The sequence below is a fragment of the Galeopterus variegatus genome, unplaced genomic scaffold, assembly GCF_000696425.1.
Source record: "Galeopterus variegatus unplaced genomic scaffold, G_variegatus-3.0.2 Scaffold1269, whole genome shotgun sequence".
Lineage (NCBI taxonomy): Eukaryota > Metazoa > Chordata > Mammalia > Dermoptera > Cynocephalidae > Galeopterus > Galeopterus variegatus.
In genome coordinates this window covers 184,425-199,701 of record NW_007727380.1, presented here as the reverse complement: position 1 = coordinate 199,701, position 15,277 = coordinate 184,425, and the positions used below count along the sequence as shown (strand labels likewise).

The 15,277-nt window shown below is 39.2% G+C and overlaps 1 protein-coding gene across 7 annotated transcripts in view; it reads left to right on the top strand.

Annotated features, from left to right (window-relative positions):
• Positions 1–15,277, top strand: part of TP63 (tumor protein p63) — a 162,969-nt gene that overhangs the window by 131,611 nt on the left and 16,081 nt on the right. For 6 of the 7 annotated variants that reach the window (XM_008575977.1, XM_008575979.1, XM_008575976.1 and 3 more), the window contains 6 exons: positions 845–1,031; positions 2,970–3,085; positions 4,373–4,482; positions 5,144–5,280; positions 7,230–7,312; positions 10,446–10,582. In XM_008575977.1, the coding sequence (XP_008574199.1) occupies positions 845–1,031; positions 2,970–3,085; positions 4,373–4,482; positions 5,144–5,280; positions 7,230–7,312; positions 10,446–10,582 (770 nt within the window). The remainder of the gene's footprint in view (positions 1–844; positions 1,032–2,969; positions 3,086–4,372; positions 4,483–5,143; positions 5,281–7,229; positions 7,313–10,445; positions 10,583–15,277) is intronic. The other variant, XM_008575978.1, reaches the window with a different exon arrangement.

Here is a 15,277-nt window from a genome sequence, read left to right as displayed (position 1 = left end):
AACACACCCCCCCCCCCCCGCTGCGCGGGGGGGGGGGGGGGGGGGGGGGGGGGGAAGTTTCACTCACTTGTGAGTGAGTGAAAATATCCGCATCTGGATCCTTTGCATACCATGGTTAGTTGTTTTACCTTTGGCCAGTTTGGATGAGTATAGGAGCAAAAGGCTCCTTTCCAGCTCTTGCATTCTCTTATGCTATGACATTAGAAGATAATAGTAGTAATAGCAATAGTTTGGGGAAGCTCTGGCTTTGAAATTTGCTAGCTGGTTGACCTCAGATAAAATCTCTTCACCCTCTGCCAGATATTTCTGGCATCTTAAAAAAAAATCTCACAAACCCTAATTCCTATGAGTCTCTCTAGAGTATTGTAAGGGCAGGATTAATTATAATCTGCTAAGCAGAAAACTGTCTTTATGGTTTGTTGTTTACTATCACTCAATACATTTAAAAAAAAAAAAAAAACATGGTTTTTCCATTTAGTTTCTGGTAATCTATGAAGCTGTTTAAGGTATTAATCATTTAAATCCCTCTGAGCCTCAGTTTCTTCATCCTAAAGAGAAGATAACAGGAAATAATAGCATAGATGTGTTTTGATAAATGTGAAACCTTTTGTAAACATAGGATTTTATTTAAAACAGCAAAAAAAAGATTTAATTTGTGAATATAACTTCTAATAATTTGTGAATATAACTTCTAATAAGATTGCCAGATGTCATATATGTAGTAGCCAGTTGTAAACATGCAGCTATAAAAAGCAGACATATTTTTCTGGTTCTGATTTGGAATGTGACAATATCTCCTGTTGGTTCTCTCCTTCCCTCCACCACCGGCGCCATCTCTAAGCAGTATTCCACTGAACTGAAGAAACTGTACTGCCAAATTGCAAAGACATGCCCCATCCAGATCAAGGTGATGACCCCACCTCCTCAGGGCGCTGTCATCCGTGCCATGCCCGTCTACAAGAAAGCTGAGCATGTCACCGAGGTGGTGAAACGGTGCCCCAACCACGAGCTGAGCCGCGAATTCAATGAGGGTAAGGAAAATTGGAATCCATAACTGTTCAGTTACACTCATTGAAGGTAAAGATCCTATGGGCATTTTTGTTGTGGACTCACCTACCTGGTTCAGTCTTCTGCAGTCTAATGGCAGCTCAGTCTGTCTTTTTGGCTAACATATTATCTAAAGATAATGATAAATGTATGGCTTTCACAATGATTGAAATACTTAATTTCATATTAGTAATTATTAGATGACCTGGACTGGTCTCTCTGTGCCCTACTGCTTTTTTTTTTCTTTCTTTCTTTTAAATGAAAGGGTGTAAGGAGTGCAACATGGTAGCTGTTCCACTTGCCCCGGGCTATGGTATATCCTTCAGCTTTAGTGCCTTTCCCAAAATGACTTTCAAGTCTAGACTGGTTGAGAGCTGGAAGGGTGTAAGAGGAAGGAGCATAAAAGGAAAGAAATAATGAAAAAATGACAGAGGACAAGAGGAAAGAAGTAAAAGAAATAAGAGGGAAAAAAATGGGTGAGAGCAGTCAATAGAAGATCTAGAACATAAAAAGGAGGGCAGTCAAATGAAAGACTGGAGTCAGGGGAGCAGGTATCTTGGGGGCCAGCTTTAAGCTCTGTATTTGTGGAAAAGCCTTGCCCCAGCTTCTGCGCCTCAGATTCAACAACAGCTTTGCAGAAGAGGTCACTGCTTCCAAGGCTTTAGGTCTGTTATGGTTCTGTGAAAAGAGACTAAGTAGAGAGTACTGAAAATTGGAAAGGAAAGACAGGAGAAAGTATAGAGTATAATCAGAGTGATGAACTTGCAGGTGGGTGAGGATACTTTATAGAAAAAATGTTAAAAGCATAAAGATTGGTAGGTAGTTACAATGTGTAAATATAGAGATTATAGTATACTGTAGAAAAATTAATGGAGGGATAAAGATAATGCATAGACATTTAAAAGGAGAAAATAGTCAAATCCTCCTTAACACAACTACTTTTTACACGTTAACTTCTAGTCCTTGTCTACGTAGATGCATTATTTATACTTTTGTGTCTTGCTTTTCGTTTAATGTGCCATAAAGAATTTTTTGTGTAAAATAACTTCATTATCTGTTTACCTAACTGCCTGTGCTCCATCAAAGATGACATACTATTTCATTTTTTTCTCATTTTATTGACATAATAGTTCTTTTTAGATTTTACCATAATAGATGATGCTGTAGAGGACACCTTGATACACTTAGCTTTTTACTTTCATTGACTAGTCTATGCAAAGAGAGACTACATGGCCGAAAGTTAAGATCAGCTTTATGGCTCCCAATTCTTGGAGCATCTTCTTTCTTTTTGAGCTCCACTAGGTATCACAATTTTGTAATAGGCCCTTTGTAATACTTCTGGTTTTTTTTTTTTTTTTTGGTCCCCAACCCGAGACTCCTTCAGCATAGTAAAATCAGAAAACTTTTTTGTCTTTATGACAAAAGCAAGGTCTAAAGGTGGAGAAAGACAAAAGAATAAGCACACTGGAAGTCATATCCTTGCTATCTTCTGCTTCTTATTTAGTATTTTTGCTAGCCAGATTTTTGGGTAGCATTTTCTCAGTGAAATTCATTTTTTTTAATTAACTCGCTCCTTTTCCTTTCATTTTCCAAGGAAGTGCAAAATTTCCTCCATGGATGAAATCAGAGATGTAATCATAGAGTTCTATAAAAGGTTGAATCATTAACCTTAAACTCCAAAGCATAGTGCTGTTCCCTTAAATATTAGAAGTGCATTCCAGCTCTTTCTGTTGATATAAAAGTTGAGATACCTGGTAAGGTGTCTTGGCAATAGGATCTATTCCTTTTTTCAGGGATGTATATATTTCCTTTATTACACAGATCATTTCTTTTGCCACCAACATTCTGTCCACGCAGTTTCATTTTGTTTTCTTTATTGTGAGGGTAAAGAACAGCTTGTTTTTTTCTTTGTTGTTTTGCAGGTCAAATTGCCCCTCCTAGTCATTTGATTCGAGTAGAAGGGAACAGCCATGCCCAATATGTAGAAGATCCCATCACAGGAAGACAGAGTGTGCTGGTGCCTTATGAGCCACCCCAGGTAAAAGAAAAATAAAATTGTGTGTGTGTGTACCAGGCAGACTTGAGAGAGCCTTAGTTTCAGTGACGGGAAGTTTTTTTAGCATCTGTGTTACTCAGTTCTTGTCATCAAATATGTAACCTCTTTCTGTGTTTCTTCTCTTTCTCTTTTCCACATGCCTCCCCTTCAAAACTTCTAAATATATACTGAATTACCTTGGTAACAAACATGGCTCTGTGCACATGTTCCCATCTTTTTTTTTTTTTTTTTTTTTCCCTTTTTTTTGTCTTTTTCCATGTCCGGCAACGGATCGCAACCCTCAGTGTCGCCCCCGCACCGGACCAGGACCAGCAACGGGATCGCAACCCTCGGTGTTGCTCCCACGCCTCGCTCAGCCAGTGAGCGGGAACCGGTACCGGTCTGCACGTGGGATCCGAACCCTCGGCGGGAGCGCCGCCGCGCTTCCCAAGCGGCGCACTATAGCAGTGTGCCACTGGGCCAGCCCCACATGTTCCCATCTTAAAGGCCGATAATAATTGAACTGGCAATTTGGTATATACACGGCATTGTTTTATCCAGCTGGTAGTAGATGTGCACCAAAACTGGATGCGAGTAGTCTGTAAATGCAAGAGCCTAAGAGGGACCTCTTAGCTGAAGTTTGAATGAACATATGGCAGATACAGATGTGTAAATCTGTTGTGCACAGTGGAGTTGTGTGGTAGAAAGTACATGGGAGTAATGAGACCAAAGTGCTTTGGTTTGCTGGCTTGCTGTGTGCACCTTTGGCATGTGACTCTCCCTCTCTGGGCTTGTTGCCTGGCCCATGAATAAGCACTTTGGACTAGATGATTTAACTCTGAGGACATTTTGAGCTCCAGATTCTTATTTATGGAAGTGTATACTCCTATGTTACGCTCCTTTACACACGTAGGGAAAATATCCGTGGAGTGCGGCTGCTGTTTGGGGCAATTTTTTTCAGCTCTCTCTTTTTAGTGACATTCATGTATGTAGTAGAGCCTATTTGAGTAGGGTAATGTGGATCAGCTTGCAAATGAACAGGGTCAAAAATCAATGATCTGTTAAAGCCTGTCTCCCCTAATGTAGTATCTAACGTTTCAAACATTAGCTTTAAGCTTCCCAGGAGGCAAAGCAAAGAGAAAACTATAATGGGTTTCAGAGTTTGCCTTTCCAGAAGGGAGAATATCACTTCATCAGAAATGGAGTTCTGTAAATAAAGGAAAGAACTGAGAAGGAAAAAGATCAGTTCAAATCATTATTAACACAGATTTTTTTCCCCCCCATGCTCAGGTTGGCACTGAATTCACGACAGTCTTGTACAATTTCATGTGTAACAGCAGTTGTGTTGGAGGGATGAATCGCCGTCCAATTTTAATCATTGTTACTCTGGAAACCAGAGAGTAAGTGGCATATGTAGAACTGTCATTCTACAGAAAAGCATGGGCAGAGGGCAAAGTGAAATTGTGTCTGCTTTCCATTAATTTTGCGTGTACAGCAGAGAGCTCCCCTTGATTTTGTCCTTTGTGCTTTAAATCCTTGCAGCAAACACTTACATAAAAGATCTAAAAAGTGGAGACAGAAGAGGGTGGGTAAAGGGAGAGAAAAAAAGAGCTGGGAAGGTGTGCAAGTTGCTTCACACCTGAATTCTTGACATTTGACTGGAATTGATTCTGATTAGACAGTGTTTGTTTTCATGTGGCCCCCAGAGCATTCAGTCTCTTTGAGTGTGTCTGGGCTGCCTAAGGGGATTTTATCTGAGACATCCACTGGTTTAACTCAAGTTTCCTTCAAAATAAGTAGCTAAATACAGCTGTTCGGCTAATGGCTTGGAGGTTCTTCGCAGAACAAATGGAATGTTATTTACTAGTATTGCTTGTGGCATGTAAGCACTTTTGTGTTCTGCCAAGTGCTTTGGGGTCCATCCGCGGAGCAGCCAAAGCTGAGCTGGTGGGGATGGTGCACTGGGGATGGCCAGCATCAGAAATGAAAACAGGAGAATGCCAAGGGACCTTTAACTTTCTTTGAATGTAACTCTTTCTGTCCCTCTTTTCAAATTCCTAGTGGGCAAGTCCTGGGCCGACGCTGCTTTGAGGCCCGGATCTGTGCTTGCCCTGGAAGAGACAGGAAGGCAGATGAAGACAGCATCAGAAAGCAGCAAGTTTCAGACAGCACAAAGAACGGCGATGGTACGAAGCGCCGTAAGTAGATGTAGTGGCCAAATGGTGGGGTATGGTTGAGTCTCCTCCAGATATTGGGATGGGGTGAATTGGAGATGTTGCATGACAAGACCTATTAGCTTTAGCAGCAAGTATGACTTGAGGACCCAGAGCCAGAGGGAATAGGTGCTGAAATGGACTCCAGGTACACACTACAGCTTGACAAAAGCAAATAGTCAGTGTGAAAATGTCTTAGTCCAGGGGTCCTCAAAATGTGACTGCCACACCAGTAGCATCAACATCACCTAGAAACTGGGTAGAAATGCAAATTCTTAGGCCCCAGATTTGCTTTATCAGAAACTTTGAGTAGGAGGCCCAGTGATCTCTGTTCAGTAAGCTTTCCAGGTAACTCTATTGCTAGCTAAAGTTTGAGAACCAGTATCTTAGCCTATTAGTATCAGTTTATCTTGCTGTTATTAACCTGCCCACCTCATGACTCTATGGCAACAGTGAGATTGAAGGACGTATTTCATAAAGCACAGTCTAGGGAGTATGCAGATCTGTTTCATCGAGTCTTGACTTTCACATTTGACCCTCTTGGGGCCTCATCTATCTCATCAGTTTTTTTCAAACTTGTCCTTTTTAATCAGTGAAAGCTTTTTTTTTTTTCCATTTTGTCTTTTTTTCGTGACCGGCAACGGATCGCAACCCTCAGTGTCGCGCCCATACCAGACCGGGACCGGCCACGGGATCGCAACCCTCGGTGTTGCTCCCGCCCCTCTCTCAGCCAGTGAGCGGCCAGTCTGTATGTGGGATCCGAACCCTCGGCAGGAGCGCCACCGCGCTTCCCAAGCGGCGCACTACAGCAGTGCGCCACCGGGCCGGCCCGTGAAAGCTTTTTTAAAGTGAAAAATTTCAAGGAATCTATAATGCAAAATAAATCAAAGCAGAGCTGCTCCAGTTGGAGGGGTGGGAGTTAGGGTGGTCTGTTGTGCCATGTCCTACCTTCAATCACTCCTTGCTGATGAGGTACAACTCCACAGAGTCCAACAACAACACGTAACAAATTGAAAGCCACTAATCCACAAGAGCTTCTAATCTTTAATACAATTCTGTTGTAGAAAGTGCTTAGCATAAGCCTAATATCGCTACAACAAGTATTTCAAAGTATACGATCATATGACCTATTTTATGGAAAAGGGTTTAATCTTATTGATTAGTATCCAGAATAAATAAAAATTGTATTGTACTTTACAGGAGAACCTATCAGCATTAACTTCTAACTGTTCAGTGCTTTTCCTGTTAGGTTCTTTCTCTCTCTGATATATATGATAAAAATTATGTGTATGTATATGAATGTATGTTTGTGTGATATAATTCCTCTTTCATTTTACTTGAGTCTACCTGGTAGCATAGTTCCTAAACTCTTCCCTGAGCACCCCAATTACCTACAAATCAATGACTTTCAATGAGAATGGATTAATCTGGATTTTGGTAGAAGGAGCATCTTTATTCACTGTAAATTGGGTGTAGTTTCTAATTTGGAAAACCTTAGGAATTTATCACTCATTTATTCACTTATTTTACCATCGGAAAGACAGCCTCTACAACCTTTTTGGAAGAGGAACAATCTGAAAAATTAAATGCAAAACCAATTTATCTTCCTTTTCGTAACAGCTCTTTACAGACACACACCAACAAGACATAGCATTTCCTGCAGCATTTCTTAAACCAGAGGCCATTTCCAAGCATCCTTCATTTCTTTCTTTTACTTATTCTTCCTCACCTTCTCCCTATTTCATTATTGCTAAGATGACACTTAACATAGAAACAATCATCACCAATTAAATGGATGCTTAGGACTAGAATCTCTAATTTCACAGGTGCTGCTGGTGCTACTGTCTGGTTAATATGTATTATTAAATATGTTTAATATGTATTATTGCTTTAGAAATGTTCCCAGGGTGAAACTTGCACTTTTCTCCTACCAGCTTTTCGTCAGAACACACATGGCATCCAGATGACATCCATCAAGAAACGAAGATCCCCAGATGATGAACTGTTATACTTACCAGTGAGTCTCCCTTGGGTGTTCATAGTGGCTCATTTTAACCTTCTTGTAATGAGCATTTGCTATGTGGTCATCTTCCAATTACATGTAGCAATGGGAAAGGAGGTGTCTTAGTTAGTTGGGGCTGCTACAACAAAGTGCCATAGACTGGGTAGCTTATAAACAAAAGAGATTTATTTCCACACAGTTCTGGAGGCTGGAAGTCTGAGATCAACTTGCTAGTCTGCTTGGGTTCTGGTGAGAGCCCTCTTCTTAGTTGCAAACTGCCATGTTCTCCTCGTATCCTCATACAGCAGAAAGAGGGCTATAGAGCTCTCTAGAGTTTCTTTTATAAGGGCACTAATTCCATTTATGAACGCTCTACCCTTATGACCTAAATTATTCCCTAAAGGCCCTTCCTCCTAATGTCATCACATTGGCGGTTATTATTTCAACATATGAATTTGGGGGGGACATAAACATTTAGTCCATAGTGATGGGGGTGGGTAGTAAGATAAAGCAGAAAGAATATATTATTTGAAAAATCAGGAGATTATTTCTCCTCCACAGTTTTGGAATGTATTGACAGTGTACACTCATCTGCTTACTCACCCACCCAATCAGAACTACCTTCCCAACAAAACTTTTCTTACCCCAATATTTAAAATTAACTTGCACTCCATTATTTAAGAATGATAAGATTATCCAAGACAGTGTGGTTATAGCAATTTAGACCTAAAATGTTGTCGGAAAGAGTTCACAAAGTTGATAATATAGCAATTATGGAGAGTTGAATGTGATTTCTTTTAGAGAGTGCTATTAAAAAAAAAAAAAAGCCAAGCAAAGCAGAATCCTCAATTATACACGAATGGCCAGAAAGCTCTGCCCAATTATTATGTAAGAACATAATTCACTCCTACAAGGAACATTAGCCCCCTTGAGGTCATTAATAAGTCCCTTTATTAGACTACAGTTTCAGTTTGTAGAATATTTAACTACATTAGGTCTTTGCCAACTAGAGTGGCAGTAAAGTCTTGGTGACCAGTATAGCCTTGATGCCATTTAAACTGACATGAGAACAGGCAGGCTGGGCCAGGAGATTTGACCGTGCCACCCTGGGATTGAAGATGAAGCTACTCAACAGGTCTGGGTGTGCCGTGCCTTTTTCCCACCTTCTTTGGGGCCTGACCCCCAGGGGAATAGGCTGCTGCTAGACCAATCAGACAGGCAGTTAGTTGAGATTCTCAGTGTCTTGTTTCTCAGGATACAAATGGAAACTGACTTGTGACCTTTAAGTAAAACAGTACCTCATATATTGGATATTTCAAAAGGCTTCATGTATTTTCAGCTGATGAGATAGGGACTATTTGAAAAGCTATTTTAAAATATCAGTTTGTACTGATGGAAGAGGTACCCTGTAATAAGTTACATAGAAAAGAATTAGTCAAATTAAATTTCGGTGGGGGGGAACCTCTATTAATTTAACATGTATTTAGTTGGTATTTTTTGAGTGGTGAATATACTAGAGCCTGAGCATTTAGAGATTGAAAGTAAGAATGGTGTCCTACCAAAGAGTTTGCCTTCTACTGAAAGAAATTAAAGAGGACACAAAAAGATGGAAAGACATTCCATGCCCTTGAATTGGAAGAATTAACATTGTGAAAACGTCCATAATACCCAAAGCAATCTATAGGTTTAATGCAATCCCCATCAGAATGCCAGTGACATTCTTCTCAGAATCCTGACATTCACGTAGAACAACAAAAGACCCCAAATAGCCAAAGCAATCCTGAGCAAAAACATTAAAGCTGGAGGCATAACACTCCCTGACTTCAAGCTGTACTACAAAGCTATAGTAACCAAAACAGCAAGGTACTGGCATAAAAATAGGCACTCCAGCCAATGAAACAGAATAGAGAACCCAGAAATCAACCCACAGATTTACAGCCAACTAATCTTTGACAAAGGCAACAAGACCATGCATTGGGGAAAAGACTGCCTCTTCTATAAATGGTGCTGGGAAAACTGGACATCCATATATATAGAAAAATGAAACTAGACTCAAAGACAAAGACAAAAATTTTTGATAAATGCTTCAACAGAGCTAGTCATGGAGCTGTAGGGAGCACACAGGAAGGACCACAGATGCAGACATCAAGAATAAGGTCAGGAAAAGTTTCTCAGAAGAGGGACCCCAGAGCTAGGTTGAGCAGGCGTTAACCCAACAATAGGTAGAGAAAATCTTACCATTTCTGAATTCTGACAAGTTCTGCATATAGTACTCCAGGTGGGGACTGGAGTAAGGCAGGTAAAGTGCCTGGAGTACGAAGTTTAAATAGGCAGCCACTCTCAGGACCCTCAAGCACCCTAAGGGCCTCTCCTGCCTCACCCTAGACCTGGCCCTGATCATACTTTTTAAAGCTTTTGAAAGACTTTTTTTTTTAAACAGAAAAACATTTTTTTTTCTTCCCAGCTGAAAACTTTGTCCTTCCAGAGATAGTTACAGTCAAGTCTCATTTTTTTGTGGTAGCTTTGTTTTATAAAGTCACTGTGAAATCTGTATCAGTACTGAATCATTGCTTCTAGGGGAAATGTAGGATTAGGTTCCTGTGAGCCTCTGGTCATAACACTTTGTAACAGATCAATGCATAACCTTATTTTTTGTGTGTTTCTGTGTAAAGACACTTTGTTTAATATATACTGTTGACTCATTAACATTAAACTCATGGCCAACAACACCATACCCATGCCTGAGTAAAACCCATCTAATATATGTATTTTTCTGTAAGGCACAGCATGGCCTTCTTGCACTTAGGAACACTAAACAGCACTTCACATTAGAGGGCCATTTTAAACAGCAAAATCACCAACAAAAAGCACAAAAATGTGAAAAATGTGGCACTAACTAGACTATGAAGAGGACTCTTGTTTACAGCATGAGAGCAGACACAAAAACAGAACATTTCCTTGTTTGACCTTGCTGAGAACATGCACAGGTGACTCAAAAGCACTAAGAGTATTGATTTTCATGTTACAAATAAATGTTAGCAAGTAGGCTAGCAAATACAAAATCCACGAGTAGTGAGGATTGACTGCATTTCTAACAGTTCTCCAGCTCTTCATTTTTCCCCATCATTCCTTCTGCTTGCTTACATAGGTGAGGGGCCGTGAGACTTATGAGATGCTGTTGAAGATCAAAGAGTCCCTGGAACTCATGCAGTACCTTCCTCAGCACACAATTGAAACCTACAGGCAGCAGCAGCAGCAGCAACACCAGCACTTACTTCAGAAACAGTGAGTGTGTCAAAGTCATTTCGGGAGGCATGAGCCAGGGTGACTTACTTGAGTCAGCAATAGGGTGATTGACAGGCCATGCAGAAAATAACGTGAGGCAGCGTATCACAGCAGGGTCAGATGAGCTGCTGTGGCACTCCTTTTTCAATTTCAACCTTTATATCTCTTATCATAACCTTCCCTTTAAGGAACACCACTTAAGAGACTCACCCTTCTTCTCTGGATCCCTGATCCATACACATCTAACAATAAAAGAATTTTGCGTACATACTCTATTTGAGTAATACTCTGTATATTTAAAAATATAAAATCTTTCTTCATCCCAGTGGATTGTCTGGTACATCTCCTGGGATGCACACAATCCATTTTTGGAAATACCACTGTAGACTAGGGATAGCAAGTAGGTTTTATTATAAAGTGAGCTGTGTGGGTGCTGTGTCGAGAAGGATTCTGAGACCTGAGCATGCTCATTGGGAAAATGTCTGGATGCAGAAGAACAAAGTAGCATCACATTGCCATATTTTAGCATCCCTGCTCTAGATTGTCTTCCAGTTATACATTTTTATATAAATGGGACTGGATTTTGCAACCATATTAGAATATACATATAACCTATTTATGTGTTAAGTTTTATCTTGACTCTTGGATCTTCGATGATGCTGTTTTATAACTAACAAGAATACAATAGTTCTTATGAGAGGATGAGAAATTGGCAAACCAGGACTCTATTTGTACTTACCTTTCTGTGGTTAAGAATAATCACCTGTTAGCTTAATTAAGGTATTGTATGGCTACTGAAAGTATTGCCAGAGTCTCTGTAGTTAAATGTAAAATATATATATTTTGAGCCCATGTGAGCAATTCAAACATTCAACTGTACACCTCTAGCAAAAAGAAATGAAGCCAAAATCATCTTGCCTAAGGCAAAGATTATCTTTCCCAATAGAAATGCAATGAACAATAAATAATGGTTGTTTTGTGATATGTTATTAGCGACTATAGGGAGTTAGCTACGGAAAATGTAATAAAGAGGGCTCATTTTTCTTCTTTTAATCAACATAAATGCAATCGAGGAGACTGGAGTGCATCTCTGGTAGTAAGGAGACATCCTGCAAACACCTGTCTGCTACAAAGTGGGATGGGTAACAGAGGGATAGAAAAAGAAGCATGCTCCCTCTTCAAAGGACTTGAGGCTACTTGAGCATTTAAGACCATTTTTGACCAGAAGGGATCTCACCAATTTACTTTTAGCATGAAAGTTTTTCAGATTGTAATTATATGGTATTATATATAAATATGAGCAGAAAGCTTAATCTGGTGGTTCCTTGGGAACACAGAGTATCCCAAAGGAAAATTAGAACTCAGAGTTGTAGACAAAATTTCCATTGCCAATCATATGGATTTTTTGTGATATTCAATGGAAAAATATGTTAATATATTTAAGTAAAAAACTGATTTAGTTTTCATAAAATCTTACAACAGGGATTAAAGAAACAGAAACTTGTAACATCATTTACAGACCAGAGGGGCTAAGTGCCTCATGCTATGCTATGGTGTGAAGAAATGCCTGCCTCTCACTTTGGAAAAGTTTGACTCAGCCAAAATGACTCCAGAAAACAGTAACATATGCTGAACCAGTTGCTCTGCAATACTGTTTCCTGTCTTTTTTTTTTTTTTTTTTTTTTTTTTTTTTCAATTAACAGGAAAAGTTCTGACCATCTAGCATAGGGATTGGTAAACTTTTTTTCTGTAAAGTACTGGTGGTAAATGATTTAGGCTTTCTGGTCCATATAGTTAATGTGCAACTACTCAGTTCTATGATTGTAGCACAAAAGCAGCCATAGATAATACGTAAACAAATGAGAGTGGCTGTTACAATAAAACTTTATTGGGCTGGCTGGTTACCTCAGTTGCTTAGAGCTCGGTTTTAATAACACCAAAGTCAAGGGTTCGGATCCCCATACTGGCCAGCTGCTAAAAACAAAGAACAAAACAAACATAACTTTATTTATGGACCTTGAAATTTGAATTTCATATAATTTTCACATGTCATGAAATTTTATTCTCCTTTTGAGCATTCTCCCTACCCCATTAAAAAACGTAAAGATTGGGCCGGCCCGGTGGCGCACTGGAGAGTGCGCCGCTTGGGAGCGCGGCGGCGCTCCCGCCGAGGGTTCGGATCCCATGTGGAGACCGGTTCCCGCTCACTGGCTGAGCGCGGTGCGGGCGCAACACCGAGGGTTGCGATCCCGTTGCCGGTCCCCGGTACAGGCGTGACACCAAGGGTCGCGATCCCGTTACTGGTCAGTAAAAAAGACAAAAAGGAAAAAAAAAAACGTAAAGATCATTCTTAACTTATGGGCCAAATTGTGCCTATTCACTATCGTTTGCCAGTCTTTCTTGTAGATGAATGAGTGGCTCTTTTGTCATTGCTTCTTGAGGCTTAGATTTTGTTTGATAGGTGCATTTGGAAGTTCATACGTATATTCTAAGGCAGAAAGGTATTAAAAGGTTTCAGCAAATCCTAAAGTGATTTTTAAAGTGACATTTCAGTATCTAACAAAATATGACAGCAGCCTTTGACAGACATCTCTTTTGTCTAAGTGAGGCATGCCCATTCAGATGTAAAATAGAAGAGTACTTCAAAAAGTTCATGGAAAGATTCATATTATCTTTTAATTCTATTTTTCCATGAACTTTTTGAAGTACCCTCGAGTAGTTAATGATACAACCCCATTATCAAAAGGCTGGAATAGTTGACTTGATTCATGTAACAAATTCTTATTGAAGATATGCTATATTGAAAGCATTAAGGATAGAGATAAGAAAGATGAGACTCCTGCCTTCCCATAGTTTACAATTCAGTAGTTTTGGGTTTCTAACCAAAACATCTTCTGAATTTTAAGAAAGCTCTGGAACTTTATTATTAGCATTGTGTAAGTTAATAGTATAAGTTAAAACAGCTTCTGTAGATCATACAAGAAAGGGAATGGTTTAGTGTAATTGTTTTAGAGACTTTACAAGTGAGGAGGATTAACATTTGTTAGTCAAGTGTATATGCTATTCATGTCCGTTTATGTGGTGTGCATGAAAATGCATAGCCCTGTGTTTCTATATGATGAGTTATCCAGTGCTTATTGTCTCACTAGCTTGCATTGCTCTAAAGGGAAATTTTTTTATCTATATTTCTAAAATAATCTATTTCATCAGAAAAGAAAATGCATCTTAAAATTGTGTGATTTGAAAAAGCCCAAAAGATCTTAGGGACATATTTTCACTTTTTTGCATGTGTGGCTACAGAAAAAAAGTGAGAAATTAGTAGCTTCATAGTCCCCTGGTGTGTTCATTTAAAAGTATCACATGCATGTTTTTGAGTTGGTATCTCACAGCTGTGATAACTTGTGCATGGAAATCTAACAGACTGCAAAATGAAATCTTTGCAAAATATAGACATTTGGTCTAATTATGCCTTCTTAACGTTTTATATATATATACATGGGTCTCCAATGATTGATATACATCTATACAAATTCTCCACTTGCTCTATTCTTCAGCTGAGTTCTTTCCAGCTCTCTTATTTTCATGCAAATCCCCAAGAAAGAGCATGAATGACTAGACAAAGAAATGGAAATCTAATTTTCTGGCAATCATTTGAAAAGAATAAATCAGCGTAGAAAATGCCTATAATACCCTGTGTTTTCCTTTCTAAAACATAGAACCAATTTTATGCTGTAAGAAATCGATTTTATGCTTCTCTTTATAGCAGAGGGAAAATTAGTGGGAAGGGAACACACTTTCTACAAGGTGCCTGTAAACTATTTTCAGTTTAATTACTTCTGTTAGTTTCCCACTATGTGTTTTCTCTCTGCTTTTCATTTGTGCATGCTTTTCCTTTTTTATAAACTCCTTCACAATTACCTTCATGATCATAGGCTTTATAGAAGATAGTTTTTATACTGAGTTGCTGTGAATCAAATTGTTATAGATACAAGTAGGCTTTACATTATGAATAAATTTGATTTTAGTTGATTTGCCCACATTGGTATAAATATAGGGAATTGTGTTTATAGAGGCCATAATCTAATGAAAGGACAAATTGGACCCAATTTTTACACTAGACTTCCTGCCTTCATGTTTTCAAGTGGCATTAACTCTTAAGTCAGCTTTGTAGAAGCCACTTGACACCTATTTAGAAAGCTTTTGACTTCTATACTTGAGACCAGTACTATTTCTTTTTCATTTTTTCTGCAGTTTATCCTTCTTGGCTTCCTTGGTGAACTCAGGCCAATGTCACTTTGTTACAATTTTGTTTAGCCTAACTCTTGCTTTTCTCTGGAAAATTGTTTTTGAGTTTCTGCAGGGTGGAATTTTATTTACATTGTTAATACAAATCTGTGACGTCCTTAGGAGACTTTCGTGTTTCCTTCTTGGTTATGATCACTTGATGATTGTAGCTCATTAGTAATACAAGTCAGAAACTATTGGAACAGAGCAAGATCTGCAAGACCATGGTAGCACAGCCCCTCACACCACAGCTGGGAAAACTGAGGCCCAGTGAACTCCACTTGTGATTTCATGAGCAGTTCATAATGAAGCTAAGACTATAATCACATTTAGAACATAGAGCTCTTTGCAGTGTTTTGGTCTGCTTCATTAGTTAATAGTAATAAAACCAAAGCAAGCATGTATTCCCAT